Source organism: Megalopta genalis, chromosome 10 (genome assembly GCF_051020955.1).
Source record: "Megalopta genalis isolate 19385.01 chromosome 10, iyMegGena1_principal, whole genome shotgun sequence".
Lineage (NCBI taxonomy): Eukaryota > Metazoa > Arthropoda > Insecta > Hymenoptera > Halictidae > Megalopta > Megalopta genalis.
Window position 1 is genome coordinate 14,650,277 of NC_135022.1, and position 26,586 is coordinate 14,676,862.

The 26,586-nt window shown below is 35.2% G+C and overlaps 4 protein-coding genes and 1 long non-coding RNA gene across 8 annotated transcripts; 2 read left to right on the forward strand and 3 right to left on the reverse strand.

The window, feature by feature from the left end:
* Positions 1–1,233: 1,233 nt before the first annotated feature.
* Positions 1,234–9,599, reverse strand: Girdin (protein girdin). Of its 2 annotated transcripts, XM_033469789.2 has the most exons (23): positions 9,431–9,598; positions 8,548–8,805; positions 8,387–8,475; positions 7,993–8,302; positions 7,792–7,905; positions 7,529–7,716; positions 7,164–7,424; positions 6,957–7,083; positions 6,751–6,877; positions 6,338–6,672; positions 5,768–6,049; positions 5,580–5,686; positions 5,311–5,502; positions 5,084–5,234; positions 4,820–5,002; positions 3,359–3,646; positions 3,078–3,278; positions 2,842–2,987; positions 2,681–2,773; positions 2,547–2,610; positions 2,365–2,470; positions 2,047–2,156; positions 1,234–1,961 (listed from the first exon to the last, which is right to left on the reverse strand). In XM_033469789.2, the coding sequence occupies exons 2-23, from the start codon at positions 8,596–8,598 to the stop codon at positions 1,728–1,730; spliced, it is 3,759 nt and encodes a 1,252-aa protein (XP_033325680.2). In that variant the 5' UTR covers positions 8,599–8,805; positions 9,431–9,598; the 3' UTR covers positions 1,234–1,727. The 2 variants fall into 2 exon arrangements, with proteins under 2 accessions (XP_033325680.2, XP_033325682.2); XM_033469791.2 differs by lacking the exon at positions 1,234–1,961 and having other exon boundaries at positions 2,341–2,470; positions 9,431–9,599.
* A 1,308-nt stretch (positions 9,600–10,907) lies between these two features.
* On the reverse strand, positions 10,908–13,426 carry LOC143260179 (uncharacterized). 2 transcript variants are annotated; one of them, XR_013034301.1, is made up of 3 exons: positions 12,758–13,426; positions 12,451–12,701; positions 10,908–11,107 (listed from the first exon to the last, which is right to left on the reverse strand). It is a non-coding gene; the product is annotated as an uncharacterized LOC143260179 (long non-coding RNA). The 2 variants fall into 2 exon arrangements; XR_013034300.1 differs by having other exon boundaries at positions 12,451–13,426.
* Positions 13,427–13,917: 491 nt separating this feature from the next.
* l(1)G0320 (signal sequence receptor subunit 1 l(1)G0320) lies at positions 13,918–16,005 on the forward strand. Its single transcript, XM_033469555.2, has 5 exons — positions 13,918–14,148; positions 14,514–14,681; positions 14,764–15,023; positions 15,113–15,380; positions 15,449–16,005. The coding sequence occupies exons 1-5, from the start codon at positions 14,085–14,087 to the stop codon at positions 15,520–15,522; spliced, it is 834 nt and encodes a 277-aa protein (XP_033325446.1). The 5' UTR covers positions 13,918–14,084; the 3' UTR covers positions 15,523–16,005.
* A 444-nt stretch (positions 16,006–16,449) lies between these two features.
* Positions 16,450–18,060, forward strand: Der-1 (derlin 1). Its single transcript, XM_033469557.2, has 2 exons — positions 16,450–17,026; positions 17,120–18,060. Exons 1-2 carry the CDS (start codon positions 16,588–16,590, stop codon positions 17,437–17,439), a joined length of 759 nt encoding a protein of 252 aa, XP_033325448.2. The 5' UTR covers positions 16,450–16,587; the 3' UTR covers positions 17,440–18,060.
* A 281-nt stretch (positions 18,061–18,341) lies between these two features.
* On the reverse strand, positions 18,342–19,526 carry RpL12 (ribosomal protein L12). Of its 2 annotated transcripts, none has more exons than XM_033469644.2 (4): positions 19,361–19,526; positions 19,213–19,268; positions 18,668–19,059; positions 18,342–18,386 (listed from the first exon to the last, which is right to left on the reverse strand). In XM_033469644.2, exons 1-3 carry the CDS (start codon positions 19,395–19,397, stop codon positions 18,673–18,675), a joined length of 480 nt encoding a protein of 159 aa, XP_033325535.1. In that variant the 5' UTR covers positions 19,398–19,526; the 3' UTR covers positions 18,342–18,386; positions 18,668–18,672. The 2 variants fall into 2 exon arrangements, with proteins under 2 accessions (XP_033325535.1, XP_033325534.1); XM_033469643.2 differs by having other exon boundaries at positions 19,213–19,286; positions 19,361–19,521.
* Positions 19,527–26,586: the final 7,060 nt, after the last annotated feature.

Consider the following 26,586-nt stretch of genomic DNA (forward strand, 5'->3'; position numbering starts at 1 on the left):
ATTCGTCAGATTTATTATTTTCTCTACATAGGTAGCTACATGCAGGCTGTATACATATGTAGAACATATATGTATGCCCCACCTTAGCCCTTGATGCTGCTGCAAAAACTGTGCTCCTACCATCCCTACCGTCTTCACCGTCTCTGTGAAACACGAATGGTGGTAAGAGAGGAGGAAGACGTCTTACAAAAACCAACCCCCTCCCCGCCGGCATCGTATGCACCCCTTGGAAAGATTATAGACCTCTTTACCCCGCCATCGACTGACGAACAGTCAACATTTTTGCGAGTTGCTCAACCCTCGATGTCTCGAAGACGGGATCTTTTGAAAAATTCGCACATATAATTTATTTTCTTGCTGCCACACTCCCCAGCACTCTCGCTGTACAGCAACTCCGTTTTTCGCTGGTTCGCAGCACAGTGCTTTTTTCTACGTTGTTACAGAGTCTTGCCTCTGCCGTTCCTATTTTTACATTTATCCACCCTCGACCATTACTGCTAGTCCTGGTACCAAGCGTGCTCACACCACTGTTCTGTCATTTCCGCGATGACAGAAATAGAGGGACAAATTTTTGCTCGAGCAACCAGAAAAAGCTTGAAAGTGCGGTTTTGCAAGGTAGTGAGCAGAATTTTTTGTTCCGCTCTCGTTCTCGACGACAGCGTCGAGGAGCCGGTTAGAAAAGATAGACCAGGCGTTCGTTAGCCTCGACAAAAAAGGTTCCGGGTTACACGTGAAACGGACGAAATTAAATGGGATTGGTATTTACATTAATAAGTTTGTTAATTCGCGCATCGCCAGAGTACGCGTCGTCGCGTCTAATGGTCGGCTATGCCGGTAACAATGGACACGGCGGAAAGACGGAAAAAATGGTCACGTCTGACCTGTGAAACGGCAAAACAAGATACAAGTCCTTGAATATGTGGCGCATGCAAATTGCCGAAGTCTGTGAAGTAAATCGGAACCCAAGAAGGGTTCGGAGCAAACGGTGGACAGTTTTTTTTTGGTCAGAAGCTGCTTCGTCCGACCGTAGGAAGATAACAAAAAATTGCGAGGTGCGTGTTTCATCAACGATGGAACATGTGGGGTCGAGACCGTGAGATTTTGACAAGGTGTATCATCCTCGAATAAATCCCCGTCTATGTGATCTCTACGTGAGAGAAATTTTTTACTTCATAAGGAAATTCGTTCACGGAAAGCAGGATGTTAAGACTTTAAGTAGTAATCACAAGAGTCTTCTTTGTTTTTTTTATATAAGTAATTATTATTTGATGTTTTATGAAATACAGAAAAAAAATTAGGCGTTGCGATCGATCTAACAATTTACAGTAAAAAACGAATCAAGTAATAATTAGGCCATGCTCTCAGTACTACGCAATAAGTATTACACTGCACTCGGTGAAGAACGTTCTTGTCATATTATTACATTCATAAGACTACGTAATGCCTTTTAATCGCCTTAAAATCATTAATATGTGCACATTAATATATCAAATGCGCCAAAAACATTAATACAAAAATATTGAACAAAGTATTATATCTAGAAGTATTACAGACATACAAAATTAGAATTAAATGCTCGATTAAAGTTACATTTAGCTTCAGGAATTTCGAAAATGCAATCGTTTAAACAATCTTGTAAGACAGTAGATGGTGTAAGTAAGACGCGGATTCGATTATGATAAAAATATAATGTAGTAATCCAAGGAATGGATAAAAACAACATAAAATTATACACAACCGTATTCGTACCACACAGGACTCCCTGCTTTCGGATCTTTATCTAAGGGAGGATCTATAATAGTTTCCTCTTGTCCTACTTCTTTCATTTCGCTATTCATATTTTTTGATTCGTTTATCACTGCCGAGACCTTATTATATATAAGAACTGGACGAGGTTCTACTTGTACTTCTGGTCTTGGGGACTCGCCCATCAATACTGAACGTCTGTCGTCACTCTGCTCCTGCATTCATTTCAACTAATTAGTTTATTGTTACCCGGGACCTATTGTTACCCGGGAGCTATTGTTAACCAGAACCATTACATACTGGTGCAGTAGCTGATGGAGGTGGAGAATCGTCAGTATAATATACAGTTCTTCTTGTTCCTGGGTGACCAAGGGACAATGTGTCTGATCCAAGGCCCCTGCTAGCTGACCCTTATAAATTATATATGATTTATAATGAAAAAAAATAAAAATATGAAGAGAAATTAAATAAAAAATTACTGTTTCTATCAAGATCTTTTATAAAAATTTTATTTTATTAAAATTGTATTGCGATTGAACTAAAGTTTCTCTTTTATTTGAATATTTACTAGTGACATTATTTTAAATGCCTAACCTTTGCGATGTCTTTAATTTATACCTGCTAAATGATCTTCGGTGCTAGCATCTGAATCATTTCCTCCAGATTCTGATTCATATGTTTTACCTTCTGAAAGCTTAGAGTCATCTGCCCAAGATCGACGATTCTAGATCACATGAATGAAAGAAAAGTTAAAAATTCTGTTTTCTGTATCTTATATCAACAATTGTTGAATTGTTTACCTTATTAAGCAGTTCTGACCCAGCTTTTCTGACTCTTCTCACTAAATTGGCACCAAATCCTTTCCTTTAAAAAATAATGAAATTAAGAATAGTATTGTACAAATGCATATACCTGTACGAACATCTCAACTTACTTCTTTGGAGTACAGCTTTCTAATTTTTTGTAATGTTCCATAATCTTATCTTCTAATTTTTCCTTTTGTCTGTACAAGTAGTTCACTTTGTCCCTATAAAAATTTAGTAATTACAATGAGGTAATTTAAATGAATTAAATTTCGTTAGATTAAATACCAACGTGTACATCTTCTCTTCCATGTGATACTGTTCTTTATCTTCTAGAGATCGAGTCAGAAGTTCATGATACTGAGTAAATAATACACTAATGTGATCCATTAATGAACGCTTGTCTTTGTCTAATCCAGCATTCATATGCAACAGCATCTAAAAGGAACATATGAACTAAGACAATAGAAAATTTATACAAAAAAAATGACATATTTCAACTCTTAAATAGAAAAAGTTTTCTCATACTTCACAACATTTATTAAGCTTGTTAAATTGAAGTTCAAGGTTCGAGCATCTTTCGTCTCTACTGCTAAGTTCTCCTTGTATTTCTGTTAACTTAAGACTCAGTCGATTCGTCTCGATTTTATTTTTCCGGTAATCTTCTTGCAAATTCCTATACTCCATTTTTAATTTTTCTGTAGCAGTGTACAAATTTCTGAAGTCATCCTGGAATCGTTATACAATGATTAAATAAATTAAATAAATTTAATACAATAACTATATAAATTATTTATACACTCTTTTACCTTTAATTTGGAATGTTCTCCTCGCAAGTTGTTCAAACTCTTAGCATTATTTACTAAGGACTCTTTTTCTGCTTGAAGTGCTTTATTTTTTCCTTCCATACTCTCATATGACTCGCGCAATGTTCTAATTTCGTTTTTTACATCTCGTAAATTTGATTTCAGAACGTCATGCTCATGAAATAAATTTTCATACTCGTTATTTAATTGTTCATGTAAAGATTGCAAGGTATCTTGATCGCGAAGGAGCTGCATATGCGTCTGGTGCTGAGTCACACGTTCTTTCAACAACTAAGTTAGAGAAAATAAATTTATAATGACTGGTAAAAGATTTTCAACTCTCCATGACTAATGGTTTTCTAAGTTTGAACACCTAATCCTATTCGTAAGTACAATATGGAATGCAATGTTGAACAAAGACTATGAAATACGAACAATACACAAGGAACCCTTAGTAAATTAACATGATTTAACAAATTAATATGATTTTAATATTATTTGAATTTTATTAAAGTTAATAAAAATATTCATTTATTTATTATTCCCAGAAAAATGCATTTTGCCAAAGAATGCATTTTCTACAGTTACTTTTACATAAAAAAGATATGTATTTGGATTCTCTAAGTAATCCCGCTTCATATGTCAAGTGTTAAACAGAGTGTTCAATTATATTTGGATATTCTTTCAAGGAATGATTCCATAAACTAAAGCAAAGAGATATCAGAATTGACGAAATCATAATGCAGATTTTATTTTCAAACTGTTAATGATTCATAAACTCCCTAAATTATAATGATCTGCTAATAGTAATGTCCACGAATATGATCACGAATAATAATGTACTATGCAAGAGAAGTGGTCACAAAAACTTAAAGCATACAATTGTTATCATAATGGCAAAACGTTAATTGTTAACACCTTCAAAACAAAAGTTTCCTAATAATTAAGAAAGATATTGCAATTTCGTGATTCCTAATTTAAGAGCACAGCCTTATAGTAACAGCTGATATTGACAACAAATGAAAACATGTTCAAAACCATTGGGTGATTCTTGTAGAGCTGAACTTATCAAACACGAATTCGAAAACCAAATTCCTATGTCACCACCAGTTTCCAAAAAAAAAAAATACGAGTTTTTATAAAAGCGTGCGATTTTTAGCAAAAATGAAGTATTGCACGAAAACTAAAAATGTTAAAAAAGTCATATTGACCTAAAAGATAGAGTAAAGATTCCTGAATATGTCAGTATCAATATTTATAATATTTTAGGCTTCTAAATATGTACTGTTAAATGAAGCCAGATTTTAAAAAAATGTCGAAGTACATGTTTTCTACGCAATATTTTTACATATTTGCGAGAAGCTTCTAACCTGACACGAAAACTGGGTGACAGGGAAGTGATAACTCGAAACATCTGACTGCAAAAGTCTAACCTTAACACCTCGTTAATAAAGAGTAACTTACCTCTTCTTTTTCAGCAACAAGTTGTGAATTTGCAAGTTGCAAAGCAGTATGTTGTGCTGCTAAAGAATTATTTTGAGATTGTAACGTTGTAATTTGTACTTGAAATTTTGCATTTTCAGACAAAAGATTCTCTGATGCCGTTTGTGTGCTAATTAATTTCATATGTAAATGTTCTTGCTCCTTCTGTAATCAAATCAAGTATAAAGAACTGTATTTTAAAATACTCGAGCTGCTTATATTTACTCCATACAGTTACTTAGATACCTTAAGTGATTCCACAGTTGCCTCTAATGTACTATGCAAACTAATCGTTTCATTAGTTTCAGGACTTGTAGATTCAGAGACCGAGTTTAAACAGGAATAAGAATTGCTTATCCTTCGAACATACTCAACAACTTCTGGAATTTGTGCAATCCTGTAATTATCAAATCAAATAATCAATAATATTTATAATTTAATATATTAAATATTTCATTTATTAATATAATCACTTTTCAAGAATATTGTCCAGTGGAAGCGACAATATCATATTATCACTGAGTCCAAGTTTATCTAGAATCGTGTATAATTGCTGAGAATTTAATTTTTCAGCTACCAAAGTAGATTGTAAAATCTCTAATGTCTCTCTGTCGATAGCCGCCCGCGAATCTAATTCCTTACTAGATCTTTCAATTTCCTGCAATCTGCCAGAATAAATAATTTTGCAACAAACATTCTTCTCATAGGTTATCAAACGTATCTCAAATATAATACTGCATACCTTGAAATTTGTACGACATGATCATGGAGTTCTTGTTCAAGTTGTATCACTTTCTTTTCCAAAACTTCAATACTATTTGCTGCTTTATCCAATGCAACATCTTTTTCCTATAATTTATTATGATTAACTTATTAAATAGAAGTTAAATAGAATAATTAATGTATTTACTAGAATATTAATATTCACACCTCTATTGTTTCCCTATACCGATGAACATCACGTTGTGCTGTATCTTTCTCTTTCTCTAACGTTACAAGTTTTGACTCAAAATCAAGACACTTAGTGCTAAGATCTTCCATATTATTCTCCATAATCTTTAGTTCTTCTACTTTCTGATTAGCGAGTTCGAAAGATCGTTCTAAATCATCTGCTCGCCTTTGTACGCTTTCTAATAAAGATTGAACTCGCTGTTTCTCTTTCACTGCGGTGTCATAATTTTTTTCTAATTCTATCATCTTTGTATGTTGAGCCTAAAACGAAAAAGTGGATAATATATATCAATAATATTGACATTTTCATATAATGTGTAATGTATAGTGTGTTCGATTACATGTATAAAATATTTTAAAATGTGATTCTACAATACAATCTAAAACAAAATTCAAAATAACAATATTTTAACAGATTTGTTTTAAAGTTGTTAACAATTAAAGTTGACCAATATCGGTATATCAGACAGCTCTTTGTCTCCATTTTTCCAATTAAGAATTAAAATATTTAACACGTGTAAGCAAATACCCTATATGTTAATAACATACTTGAAATTCTTGTTGTTGTTTCTCCGACTGTGCTCTTTGACTTTTCAATGAATTTTGTAATTTCTTGTTTTCCTCAAGAGCTTGCTTCCACACCAATTCTAGATCTGCATTCTGTTGCGTAAGCCTTTCAATGTTGTCGTTCAATGATTCAATCTTTAAAGATTGCTTTTTTTTCTCTTTTTCCAACTCCAAAACTCGAGAAGAATTCTCATGAAATGAATTTTCCTTCATAGAATCTATCAAGGTAAGTAATCGGCGATTTTCTAACTCTAACTTCAACGCTCGCGTTTGGGCATTATTTGTCAATTGTTCGGACAATCTATTATCAGTGTGTGCTAGATAAAATTTAAACATTAGTTAAACCTAAGTAAATAGTTAAATTTCTTACATATTAAACAGTAATTAGTTCTTACCTGGCTCATCAGAATCACTTATGGAATCAGCTAATGCAGCTTCATTTGCTGCAGCTTTTGTTAATTTGTGCAGTTGAGTATTTTCTTCAACAAGTTCTTGGTACTTTTCTTTATCCGCTCCGCGTTCCTAGAGGGCATAATATTATGTTTTAATTTAATTTTGATATGAATTAAATATGAATGAATTATAATTTTTTCATAAATACCAATGCCATATCGTTTAATAGTTGTTTATATTTAATTATTTCGGACTCAAGCTCTAACACTTTATCTGCTCTTCTCCGCGACGAATTCAACTGATCTTCGAGCATTTCTCTGGTCTCCATCAAGACTCTATAATAAATCAATTTTTTAAAACAAAAGTTTCATAACATTAAATTTCGAGGTATAAATACATTGGTTAAATAAAGTACCTATTATCTTCCCTTAGCTCTTCTATACGAGTTTTATAAAATTCAATATCTGTAAGTTTCTCTCTGTATCTTACTACTTCTTGCTCTAATCTATCAGCACGATCTGCTCTTTCAATTACTGCATCTAATTCATCTCTGTAAGATTTTGCTGTACGTGCTTCATGCATCAAGTCGTGATTCTCTTGCTTTAATTTCGTCACCAATATTTTGTGATACTCAAGATCCTCTTTACATTCTAACAATGCTTCAGTTTTTTCTTCCCTATAAATAATATAATATAATATAATATAATGTAATATAATATAATGTAATATAATATAATATAATATATAAACACTATGCCAATGTCAAACAAATGTACATACAATTCTTGTCGTTGTTTTCTAACTTTGGATTTCCAATCTGCCAATTCAACTGCATAATGATGGTTATCTTCACGTTCTGATTTAGTAACAGGATTAGATAATTGAACTTTATTCATATCTTCTGCTTCCACACTATTTGAAGAATCATTTCTTTCAACATTTTCACTTATAGTATTATCTCTCCATCTCTATTATTCAAAAACATTTTCCAATTTTATTAATATTACACTGCAGCAGTATTAATTACTATTTATGCAACATACCTGACGATATATGTCCAACTCTTGTGTCAACTTTTTTATCTGCATAAATAATGTACTCATATTTACATTTTCCATTGCGTCTTGAGTAAGAACGATATCTTGGTAATCTGTAACCTAGTAATATAATGTTAATGCTGCTAAGCTGAATAAACATAAAGCAATTGCATGCAAATATTTGGAGCATTACATCAAAAAACATACTTGTTTAATACATTCTACTATTGCAAGTTGTGTGTCAACATTCAATGTCTTTATTTTTGTGATAAATTTCTCCTTATTAGGACATTGTACAGCACAACCAAGGAGTAATAGTAATAATAATTTCATTTCAGAAACATAATGTCCTGGTTCTTTTCCTAAGTTTGTTGTATCTGGTACCCTTAAAACTAAGTGACCCAATTCTTCTTCATAAAACTGTTTTATATTGTCTACTATAACTTTCAAATTTTTTGCACGAATTAGTGGACTATCCTCTGAAGCGATAATTTCATCATGTAATGGCTCTGGATCTCTATAAGAATAACATTATATTATAGATTTATCTCATTTTAAAGCACAAATGAAAGTTTATAAAAATACATAATTATCTACTTACATTTGTAAAAATACATTATGTAGTAACATACCATCCACCAAATCATCGTAACTAGTTAATAAATTAGAATCCTCTAGGCAACTGGCGAACTATTAGAAAAGAATTGTCACATATATATTTATATTGTATTTTGAAATATGGTCATGAAATGAAAAACTTACCCATGTCACCAATGGACCAGATAATAGATCATCAACTTCTGTAGATGTCATTTTTGTAGGTATTTTTATACTAATTGCTCAAGCAGTCAAGAAAATGATCTTTTCATTCATATTGTGAAAACATTAAATTTCACACAAGACAAAATCCATTCTGTTGTCTGTTCATTATACTTCATCTTTTCTATCTAATAGAAAATTCAGTAATAAAAATAATTTGAATAAATCCATAAACTGCATTTCTATAACTGGTATAAATTTCTGAAAATAAAATAGTTTTTCGACTATGTTAAAAGATTGAATATTTAACTTAATTTTCTAATAAAAATTAATAACAAATATATGAGAAATCGTAGAATTAACTATCTGGATTGCTAAGATCAAATAATCTACTTCTATTTAATAAATATGACTTCGCTATTGATTCCTAGTAATTATTTTAACGTATATCTAATGTAGTTGGCTTGATCTCTTTCTTGAAATTGATTCAAAAGATATATTTCGTATACAATATACGATGTACATATGTAATTACAAAAGATAATATAACCGTGCGACTTTGAATCTACAAATCAACGAATTTAGGATTTAATGAAATATTTAATACATTATTGGTGTCTGCTAGAGTACTCGAAGCATTTTGAAATTTAAAGACCACTTCGCAACAAAGAAGGAACAAATCAAAACGTTCAAATATAGGTTTCTCAAACGGTATAAACGATACCATCTATCGAAACACAAGTAATGTACACATACATACGCAAAACAGTAAATGTAAAGCGAAATGGAGTTTATGCAAGCTAATGTACTATAAAAAATATTTCTCGTTTCTCAACGCCATCTAATGCTTTAATAGAAGAATTACGATCTTCATTCATGTATGTACCTGCATACATATGTACGCATGTACATTTCACTTTGGTTATTAAACTTTTAACTATTGATGAAAATGTAGTAACACAATTATTTAAATATACATAAGCACTTAATATTTAGTTAACGAAGTCACACGGAACTATCACTACAGCACGCGTCAAGAACGTAGGATACACTCATGTCTCACCATAGTAAGCCATTCTGCCTCACGATAGTAAGCATTTTTATCCCCACCATTCCATTGCGCATTCAGGTCCGCGCAGTTGCTTTAGAAAGAGAGCGAGAGATGATCGAGAGAGACAGACCGAAACCAGCAAATTCGATGTTTTCTTATATTTCTTTAATTATGTAAGTAACGTTTTATACTATAAATCGAAAGTTCTTTGTATTTTGACTCTACTTTAATATACCGTAAAGAATTTTTTCTCCTAATTTCTTAAAATCTTATTTCTATCCATCTACTTCTCTAGTGGTGATTCGGTGATAAAATAAGCATTGGCTAGTCCAGGCACTATCCTTTAAACTTAGCGGCTAGTCCATGAAATATCCTGCTAAATCTAGTGGCGACCCAATGATGAAAGTATCATCGGCTGGTCCACGAAATATGTATGTATCCCTTTAAACAAGGGGTGGCCAAACTTTTGATCACTACGGGCAACGTGTTTTTCTAAATTATAGACGGCGATCTACTAACATCGTGTGTGTTAAGTGATCATAAGAAAAGTAGTAATTTAAAGTCAAAAATAAGTTTTTTATAAGTTACCTAATGGTAACCCGGTAATGAAAGAGGCATCGGCTAGACCACGCAAATCCAAAAACACCAAAATCACATCTACTACGCAGAGCTGTTTGGCCCTCGGCTCGTAACAAAATTAACATGCGTCTAATATGCGGATTCGCAACGTGGAAGGGGAGGAATTTCCGGATGCGAAAATTCTACCCCCGAATGCGTGCCGTATAACGACCGGGTCTTAAGGACAGGTCATAAAAGTGAAAGGGCCTAATCGCTTGAAAGTTCTCATTCACGCGTTTTCTGAATAGTTGCCGAAAAACTATTTAAAAAACGATTAATTTCTTACAATTGCAATACGGAAGTGCTCGGCGAAGAAGCATTCATTGCGTTTCCCGTTATAAAGAAAAAAGACCAGATGAAAACGCCTAGCGTGTGCTCGAAAAAATCGTTATCTATAAGAATTTTCAAGCGACCAGGTCCAGAAAGAAAGAAAATTATTTCGATTACTGTATGCTAATTGAACTGATCTTCAATGTCGTTGTATAAATGTATCTCCATAAAACTATGTAAAAACAAATACAGTTAACAAATATCCGCTTTATGATTCGAATAATTGTACAGTGCAAATAAATAAACGGAATAGTTTGATCGAATAAATAGATGGAACATATGGTTTGAATAAGTGGATGAACTAATTTGTTGGAATAATGAATAATCATTATCCGAATAAATAAATTCGACAGACAAGAATTCATTCCGGTAATTATATGTATTAGTGAAATATTTATTTGAAACAATTCGAATAATTTCGAACTCTGCCTCGGGTCCGCTGGGCCGGGAAGTTTACAACCCCAAATCTCAGGCCACGAAGTGTGCAAAATGGGGGTAGTGGTAAAGGCCTACTCGACCGAGTTGCTCCGCCGTCGTCGCAAAAATCATATTATAATCTGCAATCTACACCGAAACTAGTATTACTATATTACTAGTTATTTAATATTAGTTATAGAATTGGGTTACGTAGAAAATTGTATTTTATTCAGGCATTGACATTCCCACTTCTTGGAGTGAATAGGGACGAACTTTCCTGCTTGCATGAATTTGAGGCCTTGAAAAGGATCATCATTATTAAATAGAGGAGCCTGTGGAAGACAGGAGGTTTGTTGTTGCTTCTGTGGTTCGATCGAAAAAGGCGAAAAGTCGAATTTCGCAGCCAGTACTTCTGGATTAACCTCGCGCCATACCTTCACGCTCAGGCGAAATTCCACCATCACCCCAAACCTGCGCAGATCGTTGGTGCGCACATCTTGGCCCATGCTTCCGGTTCCTGCGCGCTTGCAATGACGGAGCAACTCGGCCGAAAAGGCCACTTAGTGGCTCGAAATTTGGGCAAAATTCGAAATTATTCGAATTGTTTCAAGTAAATATTTCACTAATATAATTGTGTCCGAATGGATTCTTATCTGTCTAATATTTTATTCGGATAACGATTATTCATTATTCCATCTACTTATTCAAACAATCTATTCCACCTATTTATTGGAATAAACTGTTTCATCTATTTATTCTATCGATCTGTTCCATCTATTTATTCGAACAAGCTATTCCATCTATTTATTCGAACAAACTATTCTATTTTTTTATCTTCACGTAGTTTTAAGACATTAAAATTTTAGACATTAAAAACCAATTCACTTGGCATACAGTAATTTAAATAATTTTCTTTATGGAATAAATATGCAGTTTTTCAATTTGTATGCTATGAAATAACGGTTTCGAGGAAAAAGGTATTTATTTCAGAAAATAATTATTTTCAGCAATAAAAGCATTAACGGTACCTGCGGAAACTACTTCTGTCCGAGTCCTGCCATTAGCTAGGTCTTCCCGAATTTTATGCTCCTAGCGGTTGTAAACCCGACCCGACAGTTTACAACCTGCAAGCAGGTAAGTTCTTATTCACTTCACAAATGAGAATGTAACCCAGACCCACACAAACAACACAGCCATTTCCTTATATATATATGCAAAATCTCTGATTTTGAGAATTTTTTGTAGGTAATTACTACATTAAATATGTAGCCTTTCTAAGAGAATATGAATGTAAGTTACAGCTTCGTTTTTCAAATTTTTGGAAGTAAAAATCGTATAAAATTGCGAAATTATTCGTTGCTTTCGAAAATCCTTCTCATAGAGTAGAGCATTGTTTGCTGCCCGTCGCAGTTAACAAATACTGGGATGGCTGAATTAACAAAATTTTGTAGATTCATAAACTAGAAAGTATTATCTAAAATGTAGCTTACGGGTTTTCGAACATTTTAATAATTGTAGAAATGGTCGCCGTTTCAAGAGGTTCGCCAATACGCTGGACTGTACAAGTCGAATATCATGCGGGTGTTTCAGATGGAGCACCAGGCCAATGGATGCGCGAATAGAGTGAGATCGCAAACATGCTAAAGTGAAACAAGCTATATTGGTCGTCGGTGTGACTTATTTCGCTTATGGTTGTGCCGATGTCGTGCTCTCTTGCTCACTCGCCATTTCCTCTCTTCGTCTAGAACCGTGAGGGTGGTATTATTACTATTATTTAGTTGCAAAGCATTTCTCTACCTGCTTCATAATTCCAAGCCGGTTGTCTCCGTCTGGGCTTACGATGGTGAGGCACTACCGTATATGCATATGTAACTATTTTGACGTATACGTTTTTCTAATTAATGCGTGGTTCTCCGTAAACAATATTGTTTGACGAAGATGTTCAATTGTGTAATAGCGAATTTAATTTCGAATTAATCCTTTTTTTATATTTTATCTTATCAGAGAGAATACAATATTTTACTTTGTTTCCAGCTCCCTGGTGAGAAATCTTGGAACTTTTATCATAAACGACTCAAACAATGTTGTAAGGATTGTATTCATAGTCCCGAAGTCCCGGCTAAAGGTGGTTTAGCGAAGGCATATATGTATTCATAGCCCCGATTGCAGATCTTCATGAAGAAGTCAGTTCAGTTTAGCCGCCGCTACGCATACACCCAATTGCACCCAACCACACCCTACTTCCGCATGTACGTGAACTCGATGCTATGGATCATTTCAAATAACTTCTAGAAACGAGAAAAGGTGAATGTGAGTCGTTTTCTCTCGCTCTTGATTGAATTCTAAACCACGATCAGACAGAGACTGTGCGTTGTGTCATCACCGTAGTTTAGAATTATATTGTTCACCCGGTAGACGCACCGCGCTGCTAGCCTCACTCCTTGCCTAGTGACTTTTCATGAATACATACACTGGACCCGAGTCCAAATAACCTGAGGTGACTCGGAATGAGAGTAGCAGTGAATTCCGTGCGAGAATTGTAGATTTACATACTTATCTACATATCTACTTATCTACATACAATCTACGATTGTAGATACACAATTCGCATTTTTACCGATACATCGTGTTCGATACCTGTGGTCACAGAAACATATACGTGTGCCACCTGGCAGTCGAAAATATTTCTAATTTGGTTTGTCCTAATGTCCGTTCGCACAACTGCAGCGCGACGATCAACTCCGTCAAGGTCAAATTGTTACCCACCCCATATACGTACTAGGCACTAGGCACCGTCCTTATGGTCCATGACCGTGTGTCAGAGGTAGAGCTTCGCCTCTGGTGTATTTTGCATGATTCTGCGACACTAGTGCTAGTGATCGAACGCATCAAGTTGGTAAGATAAAACTATTCTTTTATCACCATGTATTTAATGCCAACGTTGATGTTCCACGTTGTAGAATTGACGATTACGGCGCTGATCTTCCACGTCGCAAATAGCAATGGTAGGCTATTGTATTATGTCGAAGCGTGCAGTCCGGTGTCGGTATTGAAGTGTATGGTTGGGAAGTGAGAGAAATCTGTATTTATAACAGAAAAGGTGTTTTAAACAAGGCGAAACAAAATGAAGAACTTTAGCATTTTTTTGTTATTATTCATTTCACCAATTATTCTCACCGCGAATCGAGGTAATGTACAATAAAGAATAGTACCTAAAATACATTTTAGTTCAATCGTTTGTAATTCTGACACATGTGTTCAATATGCATCAATACTAGTAAATTCATCTCATAATTTGTTGTATTGTTTACTATTATTAAATAACGTTCCCATTGAAAAATCATTCATAACTGTATTATTCACGAAATTGAATATCATTTCAGATATGACATTAACAAATTGTTTTTGGAAATCATACCATAGTTACACTTAACAGTAGAAAGTATGCAATTAGTTTTAATACAAACAGTATTGATTCATTCGAATGAGTAATACAAAAAAAATTGATTTTATTTGCATAAATATGTACTTATATTTTTTCTGTTTATTACAGCTTATGCCCAAGAAGATGAAAATATAGATGACATAGTAGATGTCGAAGGTGAAGACAATTCTGTAATAACAGATGAAGAACCAGAAGAAGAACCAACTACTGCATCGTCTGATGCTGACACTACTATATTGTTTACTAGACCTGTTTATAACGGATTGTCTACATTGGGTATAGATACATCAATTTTTTAGCTTAAGATTATATTCTATGAATTTAGAACAAGTTTTTAATGTTTAAATAATTTTTTCAGAATTGCCAGCTGGAAATCTAGTTGAGTTACTTATTGGTTTTACCAACAAGGGTGAATCAGATTTTGTTCTAGAATCATTGGATGCTTCTTTCCGTTATGCAATGGATTTTAACTTCTACATTCAAAACTTCTCAACTGTTACATACAATAAAATTGTGAAACCAAAACAAGAGGCAACATTAGCATATTCATTCATTCCATCTGAAAACCTAGCTGGCAGGCCATTTGGTTTTAATATTAATCTGAACTACAGAGATTCTGTATGTAATAAATAATATATATATATATACACATATTTACGTATTGATACAATATTAACTAAAAAAATTAATAATATACGATTTTACAGAATGGCATCAATTTCAGTGAAGCTGTTTATAATGAAACAGTCCAAATTGTAGAATTAGATGATGGTCTCGATGGAGAAACAGTTTTCTTGTATGTATTCCTTGCCGCATGTGTAATACTTACACTCGTCGGAGGTCAACAACTTCTTTCGTCTCTCGGTCGTAAATCTAGATCTTCTACTTCTCGTAAAGTACCTATAGAAATGGGTACATCCAACCCTAACAATGTAGATTATGACTGGATACCAAAAGAAACTTTAAACCGGCTCAGTAAGTTTTATGTACTAAATGAATATATTATTAGTTTGATAATTATGATATTTATACAATTTTTGCAGACAAATCTCCAAGAACCCCAAAACAGAGTCCAAGACAGCGAAAAGCAAAACGAACAGGTGGTTCTGATGACTGAATTATATTAATGTGTATGTATATATTATTTAAAGAGAGGTAGATAGGAAATGCGGTATCACATTTGTAACAATTTTGTAACGAACATTATGAAGTCTTTCTATGAATAACAGCAGAGAACAAAACATCTCATGAAATGCTCATTTAAGTAATTGGGGATAAAAATGTTCCAATACGATTATTTTGAGATTGTGATCTAATGAATTTGTAATTACTCTGTGAACCATACATTTTAACAAATACTTAGCTATTTTTACAAATCCATAATGTCTTCTATGAAATTTGACCATAAAGAATTGAAGTATTCTATTTAAAGAATAATGTATTGCATACATTTTCCACATAAATAGGATTAAAGGAATTTCAATCATTGCTACTGTAAACAAATATTTGTATGTACTCTAATAAAAAAACTGATTTTGGTTATCATTAATACAATTTGTGAAAAAAAACACGATATCAATAAATCATAATTTTGTACAAATTGCTTCTGCCTCATTGTTTATATTTTATGAAAAGAAAACATTTATTACAATGGCAAAGATTGTGGTACATGTACACATATTTTGTATGTTTTGTTAGTTTTAATTTAAGCAAATAAAAAATACAAGTAATTTTGTAAAGATTTTGTATAAAAAAAGAAATTATATTGCAACAGAAATATAAGATACAAACATTTTTGTTATCTTTTTTACATATTACATCAGTCATCTGAGATTTTTATTAACAAAAATTATTTTGATGCATTTCTTTTTTTTTTGCGAAGGCAATACAGTTTTTTACATATCATTCGAGAGATAAACTGAATATTTTTCGAACATTATTGTATTGTTTTGTCTTATAGTAGAAATATATGTAACATGGGCGAAATGCATTGTATATATAAACTGGGAAGATACATATGTTACGACTCCATGTTAGTTCTCACAGTTCCTAACCTAATCTATACGTGTGCATTGTTTAGTCGCCAAGTAATCACACGTCAGACGTTGGACGTTGTTATTCAGAAGCAAAATTGATTATACGTTCGTTAAAGTTTTACGTTGACTACAATAAAAGAAGAAAAATGTCAGACGTTCGAGATTGGTTTAATTCTTTACCATTTTTCACAAGATATTGGCTATTATGTACAGGTTTCTTTACATTAATCGGTAGATTCGGATTGATCAGTCCAACAACATTAATACTTACGTACGATCGTTTCATTAATCGCTTTGAGATATGGAGGGCAGCGACCAGTGTTTTCTTTTATCCTCTCGATCAGGGTACAGGATTTCATTTCCTGATCAATTGTTATCTTCTGTATATTTATTCGATGAGGTTAGAACGTGGAGAATATGATGGACGACCAGCAGATTATTGCTATCTACTGTTATTCAATTGGATATGCTGCATCATCATAGGACTTCTCTGTGAATTCTATGTTTTAATGGATCCCATGGTACTTAGTGTATTGTATGTCTGGTGCCAATTGAATAAGGATGTTATTGTTAACTTCTGGTTTGGTATGCAATATTTTACTAAGAGAATTGATTTCATGCACTCTAATGTTACCATTATAATTAACTTTTAAATTGTACGTTTTATTAAACCAACAGGTACACAATTTAAAGCAATGTACTTGCCATGGGTACTGTTTGCTTTTAATCTCATTATTTCTCGAGGTGGCATGATGGAACTGTTTGGTATTCTCGTTGGACACCTTTATGTATTTTTGAAATTCAAGTACCCCCAAGAATTTGGTGGTCCACAATTATTAAACACTCCCAAAGTACTTGAATCATATTTTCCACCTAAGAGGGGCGGAATCAGATGGTTTGGAGCACCTCCTGCTCAAAGAGCACAATCCAATGCGCAACCTAACAGAAACATATTTAACGGTCATAACTGGGGATCAGGACATGTTCTAGGACAATAAACTACTATTACCTATAATTTTATCAAAGGAAAGTTATTTTCTGTATCATAATTCTTTCTAGTACTGTTTCATTCTGATTACATTTATTTCAAACGTCATGGTAATATAAACAGTATATGAGCTCAATCCATTAATTAAAAATGTTTAAAATAAGTAAATTATAAAATTCTCTATATCAGATGATGTTTATTTGTAAAGAGCTACTAGAGTATTTGTAATTTTATAATTAAATTTTGTAATATATAAATACATTTTAATCATCAGTGCATAATGTAACAAAGTATATATAACAAAAATGCCATTTTTCCTACATTACAGATATAGTTATTGAAATTCAATTCATCTAATGATCTACATAGTTCTGTTTTGTATACCTGAATTGTTGCAGAACATATTTTTAAATTTATACAATCCTATTTCAAACAATCCTATTTATACAATCCTATTTGTTATATATATAAGTAAAACGATTTACATAGCTGCAAATGTGAAACTCATCAATTTAGCAATTAATTTTTCCGAAAATGATTTTCAATGATGGCTACTACATAAGATTACTACTTGTATAAGAGATCACTAGATACACAAATTCTTGAATGAATAAAATATGTTTTTATTGAATGTCATTGTTGTTCTTATAATTAAAATAGATATTACGAAACGTAAAATGCCAAGTAACTTTATAGAAACTTCATATTTTCTTCTTTTCTAAATTATATTTACATTTCTCTCTAAATAAATGTTATATTTATTTTTTGAAATTGATGTATATGCTTTCTTTAAATAATAGCAAAATTATATGGAAAAAACAAAAACGTATGGAAATTTTAAGCAGTGTGTCACTGCCTAGAGAAAATATCTCAGGAAATCAGAAAACTATCATTTAATAAAAAATAAAACAGTTTATATTTTTAATTATTTTATTTTTTGTTCCTTTTTTTAAAAATCTGAAACAATGGAAACAAAATTTTTGAGTTTGGGTATTACATAAGTATTATATATTATTTCATGATTTATTATTGAGGTGTTCTCCTCAGTAGCAATATCCCTGATAGTTTATAACAATGCAACATAGCATAATTATAACTAATCAAGTGGATGGGATGCTAACCCCTACCAAGAGCTCAAAGCATATACTTTACATCATAATACCATACTTCATAATTTTTTCACATCTTAAGATTGTTAGATATTATGATGAAAAGTTAGCAGTGAGCTCTAAACCTACCATATCTATTCATCGGGAACTTGTAATTCTCCAGCATTGATGTCATCAATAAGGTCACGTGGTGGTCTGCCTTCTACTGTACAACCAACAGATTGACACGTTCCAAGAATTTCTTTAACAGTACCACTGAGGTATTTTGACATTGATCTTGGTCTCATTGTTCTTGCAATTGTAACAATATCATCGAAAGCTAAATTTCCACTGTGCTTAATATTCTTCTGCCTCTTACGATCCCTTGGTGGCTCTTTCAGCGCCTTAATGATTAAAGAAGCTGCAGATGGAACTACGGAGATAGTAGCTTGTCTGTTTTGAATAGTCAGCTGCACCGTGATCTTCAAACCCTTCCAGTCACTTGTAGCTTTGGCAATATCATCACCAACTTTTTTTGGTGACTATAAATATTAAAATAATTTCATTACTATCAAAAAATATTTTATACAATTTTTGGATGTAAGATAGGGTTAAATACTTCAGTTTGAAATGATATAGTTTAAACAGATAAAACTGATTAAATTAACGATTTATTGATATATTATGAGACTTACCAAACCAAGCGGACCAATTTTAGGAGCAAGGGAAGAAGTTGCACCTACTTCACCACCTACGCACCGCAGGAAAACTATTGAAACATACAAATGTATTCACACATTCTGCTTTATTTCGTGCAAAAAAGATTTCAAACTGAAAAAATACCTTTCTTGATTTCAGTAGGATCGAATTTAGGAGGCATTTTGGTTGATAATGTGTAAAAATATAAAAACTATAGACAGATGGAATACGATTACGGAGCAATACGTGAACGTGCACTGGATTCCTATCTAAAAAGACAGAAGAGGTTAATGAAAGCGGATATGTAGCATGAGAGGACATAAACTACACAATGAATACGTAGTCACTAACTTTCCTTAAATTGCCTAGTATTTTTCCAGCGCCACAGTGTTAGTTGCGTGTTTTTTATGAAACACTACCAAATTCAATGCGTTAGATTACTTTTTAAGTTCAACTGTAAATTATCAGAATATTTAAAAATCAAACCACAAAAAATTTGTATTATTTTGAATCTTACGTACCATGCAAATATCGGCTGCGTTAATGTTTTTAAGCGGGCCTGGACAGTGATTACATACCTAAGTTTCTGCAAGATTCTCCGGCCACAGTGCGCTCCGTTATCGAGAATAGGAGTAGAAACTGCTTTATTCTGATTGGCTGACGATTCGATGTGACTTGGATGCGACAATTTTATCAATAAACAATAAATTTTGAATAAACAAATAAATAAGAAACTAGGAGCTATTCAGTTATATATTCAGCTATTCAGCATAAGAAGCTACGAGCTATTTATGGCTGTCAAACATCAATTGGCATAAATACTCAAAAAATTGCTCTAACTTAATGTGCGACAGCTTAATTCAGAATTCGAAATAAAGCTGCACACAACATTGATATTGCGAGGGCTTCTGATTCCCCTTGCGATAATTTCTGGTTGACGATAAATATGGAAAATAAATCTTGAAAACAATTTTTGATTTAATTGTCAAAATTTTATTAAAGTATGGAAAAACATGATTTTCGTGGACGTTTACACGTGCTTGGCATATGACTAATATTCATGCGAAACTGGATTACCTAACATTTATGTTTCGAAAGTGTTTTTCTATCACGAGTTGCATTAGTTAATTTTGTTTAAACTTTAAATAGTGAAATAAACAAGAGAGTACTAGAAGGTTTCATTAGGAATAGAAATTATATAAATTATATATATATAGAATATTTTCGAAGTAAAAGATTCTCCGACACATTCGTGGTTTTAAAATCACTGTGTACATTTGACGTTATTAATTATTTTCGTTACGAAACGATACGACGAAATAGCTACGGGAGTATTTAATAATGTCATTGTGACAAAACGAATTTTTGTAAATATTAAACCTCGAGTTCTGTTAGCTATTTTTGTTTAAACATTTTTGATTGTAAAACAGATTAGAAAGTACTAGATAGTGTCATTCGCAAAAGAAATTCTTATAATTATTATCAAACAGCTAGAAATAATAAATGTATCAATAGAATATTTTCGATGTAAGGATTCTTCGATAAATTCGTGCTTTAAAATTCATTTTGTATGTTTGACATTATTAATTATTTCCGTTACGAAATGATACAATGAAATAGCCAAGAGAAAAGCAATCAATTTATTAACGAAATTCGTCAACTGCAACAATTTCTCGAAACATTCGGGCACGAAACATTACTCTATATGTATGATTCTATCAATTAATTTCATTGACAAATTAAATGGCAAAATAGCCAGAGGGGTGCATAACCATGTTTCTAACAAACAGAATTGTTGTAAATATTAAGAAGCGACAAATAGTAAATATATTAACGAAAGCAATTCGATTTAATAATTTAAACAATTCGATCGATTTATGGAAGTCTCTTGTTAATTAAACCTCGTTGGTACTTTTCATGAACAATTTAACTGATGAAATAATTTTTCGGACACCGGATAGCATTATTACAAAATAAATTATCGCGTACATTAAATAGTTGGAAATAATCGAAATTATCAACGTTGTCGATCGCCGTCGATCGTGCGATCATCGATCGTCAAAGTCATTGGGGGAGGGGGGCGTGGGGGGGTGTACCCTTCGTGCTCGCTCGGCTCAATGTCAAAGCTCAATCAGTCGGGACTTGACTAATGGTGGAATCAGACGTGTTTCAAGACAGCTCTTCCAATAATGTCGATCGTCAAAGTCATTGGGGGAGGGGGGCGTGGGGGGGTGTACCCTTCGTGCTCGCTCGGCTCAATGTCAAAGCTCAATCAGTCGGGACTTGACTAATGGTGGAATCAGACGTGTTTCAAGACAGCTCTTCCAATAATGTCGATCGTCAAAGTCATTGGGGGAGGGGGGCGTGGTGGGGTGTACCCTTCGTGCTCGCTCGGCTGAATGTCAAAGCTCAATCAGTCGGGACTTGACTAATGGTGGAATCAGACGTGTTTCAAGACAGCTCTTCCAATAATGTCGATCGTCAAAGTCATTGGGGGAGGGGGGCGTGGGGGGGTGTACCCTTCGTGCTCGCTCGGCTGAATGTCAAAGCTCAATCAGTCGGGACTTGACTAATGGTGGAATCAGACGTGTTTCAAGACAGCTCTTCCAATAATGTCGATCGTCAAAGTCATTGGGGGAGGGGGGCGTGGGGGGGTGTACCCTTCGTGCTCGCTCGGCTCAATGTCAAAGCTCAATCAGTCGGGACTTGACTAATGGTGGAATCAGACGTGTTTCAAGACAGCTCTTCCAATAATGTCGATCGTCAAAGTCATTGGGGGAGGGGGGCGTGGGGGGGTGTACCCTTCGTGCTCGCTCGGCTGAATGTCAAAGCTCAATCAGTCGGGACTTGACTAATGGTGGAATCAGACGTGTTTCAAGACAGCTCTTCCAATAATGTCGATCGTCAAAGTCATTGGGGGAGGGGGGCGTGGGGGGGTGTACCCTTCGTGCTCGCTCGGCTGAATGTCAAAGCTCAATCAGTCGGGACTTGACTAATGGTGGAATCAGACGTGTTTCAAGACAGCTCTTCCAATAATGTCGATCGTCAAAGTCATTGGGGGAGGGGGGCGTGGGGGGGTGTACCCTTCGTGCTCGCTCGGCTGAATGTCAAAGCTCAATCAGTCGGGACTTGACTAATGGTGGAATCAGACGTGTTTCAAGACAGCTCTTCCAATAATGTCGATCGTCAAAGTCATTGGGGGAGGGGGGCGTGGGGGGGGGTGTACCCTTCGTGCTCGCTCGGCTGAATGTCAAAGCTCAATCAGTCGGGACTTGACTAATGGTGGAATCAGACGTGTTTCAAGACAGCTCTTCCAATAATGTCGATCGTCAAAGTCATTGGGGGAGGGGGGCGTGGGGGGGTGTACCCTTCGTGCTCGCTCGGCTCAATGTCAAAGCTCAATCAGTCGGGACTTGACTAATGGTGGAATCAGACGTGTTTCAAGACAGCTCTTCCAATAATGTCGATCGTCAAAGTCATTGGGGGAGGGGGGCGTGGGGGGGTGTACCCTTCGTGCTCGCTCGGCTGAATGTCAAAGCTCAATCAGTCGGGACTTGACTAATGGTGGAATCAGACGTGTTTCAAGACAGCTCTTCCAATAATGTCGATCGTCAAAGTCATTGGGGGAGGGGGGCGTGGGGGGGTGTACCCTTCGTGCTCGCTCGGCTGAATGTCAAAGCTCAATCAGTCGGGACTTGACTAATGGTGGAATCAGACGTGTTTCAAGACAGCTCTTCCAATAATGTCGATCGTCAAAGTCATTGGGGGAGGGGGGCGTGGGGGGGTGTACCCTTCGTGCTCGCTCGGCTCAGTGTCAAAGCTCAATCAGTCGGGACTTGACTAATGATGGAATCAGACGTGTTTCAAGACAGCTCTTCCAATAATGTAATGTAAATAACTACTATAATAGAATATAACAGAAAGTGTACAGAATCGAAGTAAATTGGATATTTTCACACGTGTCAGGCAGTGCACAATAAATTTTATTTTTCGGAAAGTTTATTGTTAATCGAAATTCGTTCTGCTTCCTTCTAAAATCAATGTTAATTAATTTTCTATCTAATTCGAATCTAAATTTACTTAACATTCGGTAAAATTATTAATAGTTATTTGTCAAAATCGTATCTCTAATTTCAACGCGAATTTCCAAATGGTTTCCGATAATTTCTAAATCTTTTCCGCGAATGGAAATTAATATTTTCGATTAAAATCTTAAATGCGTGTGCTATGGAAACTTGGACACTTCTTGATGATGCTACTCTCTCTACGCTGCTACTCTCTCTACGCTGCTACTCTCTCTACGCTGCTACTCTCTCTACTCTGCTACTCTCTCTACGCTGCTACTCTCTCTCTACGCTGCTACTCTCTTCTACTTCTTCCTACTACAAATTCCAGGACCAACATCGCATCGAAATGTAAGTCGATCTTATTTGACCAGTAGTTCTCTCAATTTTTTCGAGTACAGTGACCACATACTTGTTGCGAATTCTATTGTATATTTAGTTAGGATGTATTCTTTTCAATGACTTGCGTTTTCCGTTCGAATTCAATTGCCGTTACCCTTGCCAATACTTCTGTCATTGTTACTTCCATTAAATTTTTGACATTACTATTGCCGTTACCCTCGCCAATACCTCTATCATCGTTACTTCCATTACTTTTTTGCCATTGCTATTGCCGTTACTTCTCGAGCAATTAAATTCACGCGTAGTCATCGAAACAGATTAATTTTGAAGAATAATTCGAAACTAATAACCCCATTTTAGCTAGGATTTTCAGGTTCTTTATTTTCAGATTCTTTATTTTCAGGTTAATACTATTGTAAGACAAAAATTATTGTGTATATTATCATGTGTATTATTATGTATATGTATTGTTAATTGGTCACTGTACTCGCTGCAATAGTAATAGTAGTTCTTGTAGTAGTAGTAGTATTTGGGCAGGCTTTTTTTTTGCCGCCCCAACGATCAGCGCAGATGGGCACATCCGCGACTTGCAATAGCGTTGCGAAATAATCTCGCGTTGTTTCGCTTCATTTTTAACAGAGATGAAAATTAGCGTCGCGAATAAAACCATCGCGATTATCATTAGCATCGAAATTAATTATTCAAAGTATAGCGTCGCGAATGAAAGATTCGCGATTTCATTTGGTTCGACATGCAAGAAGCGTCAAAGATAGCGTTGCGACTAAGTACGCTCGCGTTTCAAGTTTGAAATTTTCGAAGATCATCAAAGTTCACTCGCTTTTGCATCTCTGTTCATTGAATTAGCGTCGCGACAACACAATCGCGTTGCAATAGTTTACCTTCCGACTTTTCAGGCGCCCATGCTGCAGCTGCAACGAAGGGCCTCGCCGCCCCAACAACAGCTCGGATGGGCACATCCGCGACTTGCCATAGCGTTGCGAATTATTCACGCGTTGCTATAATTAATTTCGAACAGAAATCATAGCGTTGCGAATAAAATAGACGCGAGTTTTCTTTGTATTATCAAGCACAATAGCTTTGAATATAGCGTTGCGAACTAATCGCGTTTCAACGTTGCAATTCTATCAGATTTCTCGAAGTCTACAGACTCGTTCTTTCCAGAAAGTAAAGTTAAATCTTTCGGATTTCTGTTCGATGCATTAGCGTAGCGTCGAAATAATCGCGTTGCCAGTAGCTTCGTTCGTCTTTTCAGGCGCCCATTCCGCAGTTGCAACAATGGACCGAGGTTCCAACGATCAGCTGGGTTGGGCACATCGCGATTTTTCCATCCTAGCGTTGCGAAATGAATTATCGCGTTTTGTCTTCGAATTAGTTTCGAAGTTAGCGTTGCGAGAATAATCGCGTTGCAGTAGCTTCGTTCGTCTTTCAGAGCCCATGCCGCAGTTGCAACGCTCCGCAGTGCAGGCATTCGCGATTTTCCTTAGAGTCGCGAGACGAAATTAACAACGCGTTGTATTAGCGTCGCGAAAAATTGCCAATGCGTTGTATCAGAATTGCGAAAACTGCCAACGCGTTGTGTTAGAGTCGCGAAATAAATGCCGCACTGCGAGTTGCCGTTCCAAGGATCGCAGCATTGTCTCGCAATCGTCGACGATTTCCTTTAGAGTTGCGTGAAAACAAATCAAAGCTCGCGGGTGTTTTCGCTTCCGGATCTGACGAATTAACATCGGATTTAATATTTAGACGAATTAGCACGAATTAATATCCACTTCTAATTCTCGTGGATTAGCGTCGCGAGAAAGGAGTCCGCGTTTCTTTGCCACTTTCATTTTGGTTTCCTCTCTGACATCCAAAATTAAATTGTAATTCTTATATTCGCAGACAATATCCTTGCGAAGCACTGGACGATCGTCATCACAGGGAGCGAGAATATTTTATTCGTACCTTCGGACATTTTTAGGCCAGGACCGAGCACGTGGTGCAAATGCCCGCGAAACCACTGCGTGCAGTAGGAATTCATTTTTTCGATCCGAGAATTTACAAGTCGTAGCAGTTGGCGTAAAATCGCGATACACGTTACTTATGTCCAAGTCTTCGAACTCCTTCTGCCGAGATTATCATCCGCCGACGATTTATCATCCGCGAGGGAGGATCATCGGCCGAAAGATCGGCCGAAACGATTTCGTTTCCAATGATTTTCACACAAATTGCATTCGTCTGTGGGTTAACACGGCACTCCTGTGCTGGTCTCAGGTTTCCTATTTCGCTATATATTCAGACTAACTTGAACTCAATGGTTTCAGGTTCATTACAGAGAGATTATCATCCATCGTGGGATTATCATCCGCCGAGGGATGCGTCTTAGTTAATAAGTGCGTGCGAGTTAGTTAATAAGTGTGTGTGACTTAGTTTAAGATTCTTAACCTCTTGCCGTACTTTAACGGGTCTAGCTTTTACTAAAGATTTTTCTTAAGAATGAACATTATTTTATTCTTCCAATTTCGACTAAACTTCTCTTCCTTTCACTACAATATTTACTTGTTCAATGAAATGTAGTCTCACAATAATTAGAAATTTTCTTCTCCTTCTGAGAAATAATTATAATCGGTATATTTCTAGTCATTATAAATTTAAAGAAAATGGTGCGGCAAGGGGTTAAGTTCCCTCAGGGGCCCCCGACCCACGGGAGCGCCCGTGGGGGGCACGGGGGGTAGCGTCCCCGAGGTACCCGATTCGCTAATTTCGCATATGTCGAGTATTATTGTCTTAGCCTTATTTTTTCGCGTCTCGTCTTTGACTCCGCCACAGCAGAAAGCTGTGGCGGCCTTGCTTGCGCAATCTCTTGGGTAGGTACGAACACTTCTCGATGTTCGACGAGTGATCATGCGGCGTGAATGCTCTTCCCTGGTCGCTGTTCGGCCAGTAATCCGCCCTTAGCTCCTA

Excerpts from the sequence above, each read along its gene's own strand:
- RpL12 (XM_033469643.2), bottom strand. The coding sequence starts at position 19,397 with ATGCCTCCTAAATTCGATCCTACTGAAATCAAGAAAG. Across the intron at positions 19,287-19,360 it reads TCCTACTGAAATCAAGAAAG|TTTTCCTGCGGTGCGTAGGT; the intron begins GTATTTTTTCAG and ends ATGTTTCAATAG. Across the intron at positions 19,060-19,212 it reads AAATTGGTCCGCTTGGTTTG|TCACCAAAAAAAGTTGGTGA; the intron begins GTAAGTCTCATA and ends TAATATTTATAG.
- Der-1 (XM_033469557.2), top strand. The coding sequence starts at position 16,588 with ATGTCAGACGTTCGAGATTGGTTTAATTCTTTACCATTTTTCACAAGA. Across the intron at positions 17,027-17,119 it reads TATTGTTAACTTCTGGTTTG|GTACACAATTTAAAGCAATG; the intron begins GTATGCAATATT and ends TTAAACCAACAG.
- Girdin (XM_033469789.2), bottom strand. The coding sequence starts at position 8,598 with ATGACATCTACAGAAGTTGATGATCTATTATCTGGTCCATTGGTGACA. Across the intron at positions 5,235-5,310 it reads CTGGACAATATTCTTGAAAA|GATTGCACAAATTCCAGAAG; the intron begins GTGATTATATTA and ends TGATAATTACAG. Across the intron at positions 5,003-5,083 it reads CAACTGTGGAATCACTTAAG|AAGGAGCAAGAACATTTACA; the intron begins GTATCTAAGTAA and ends ATTTGATTACAG.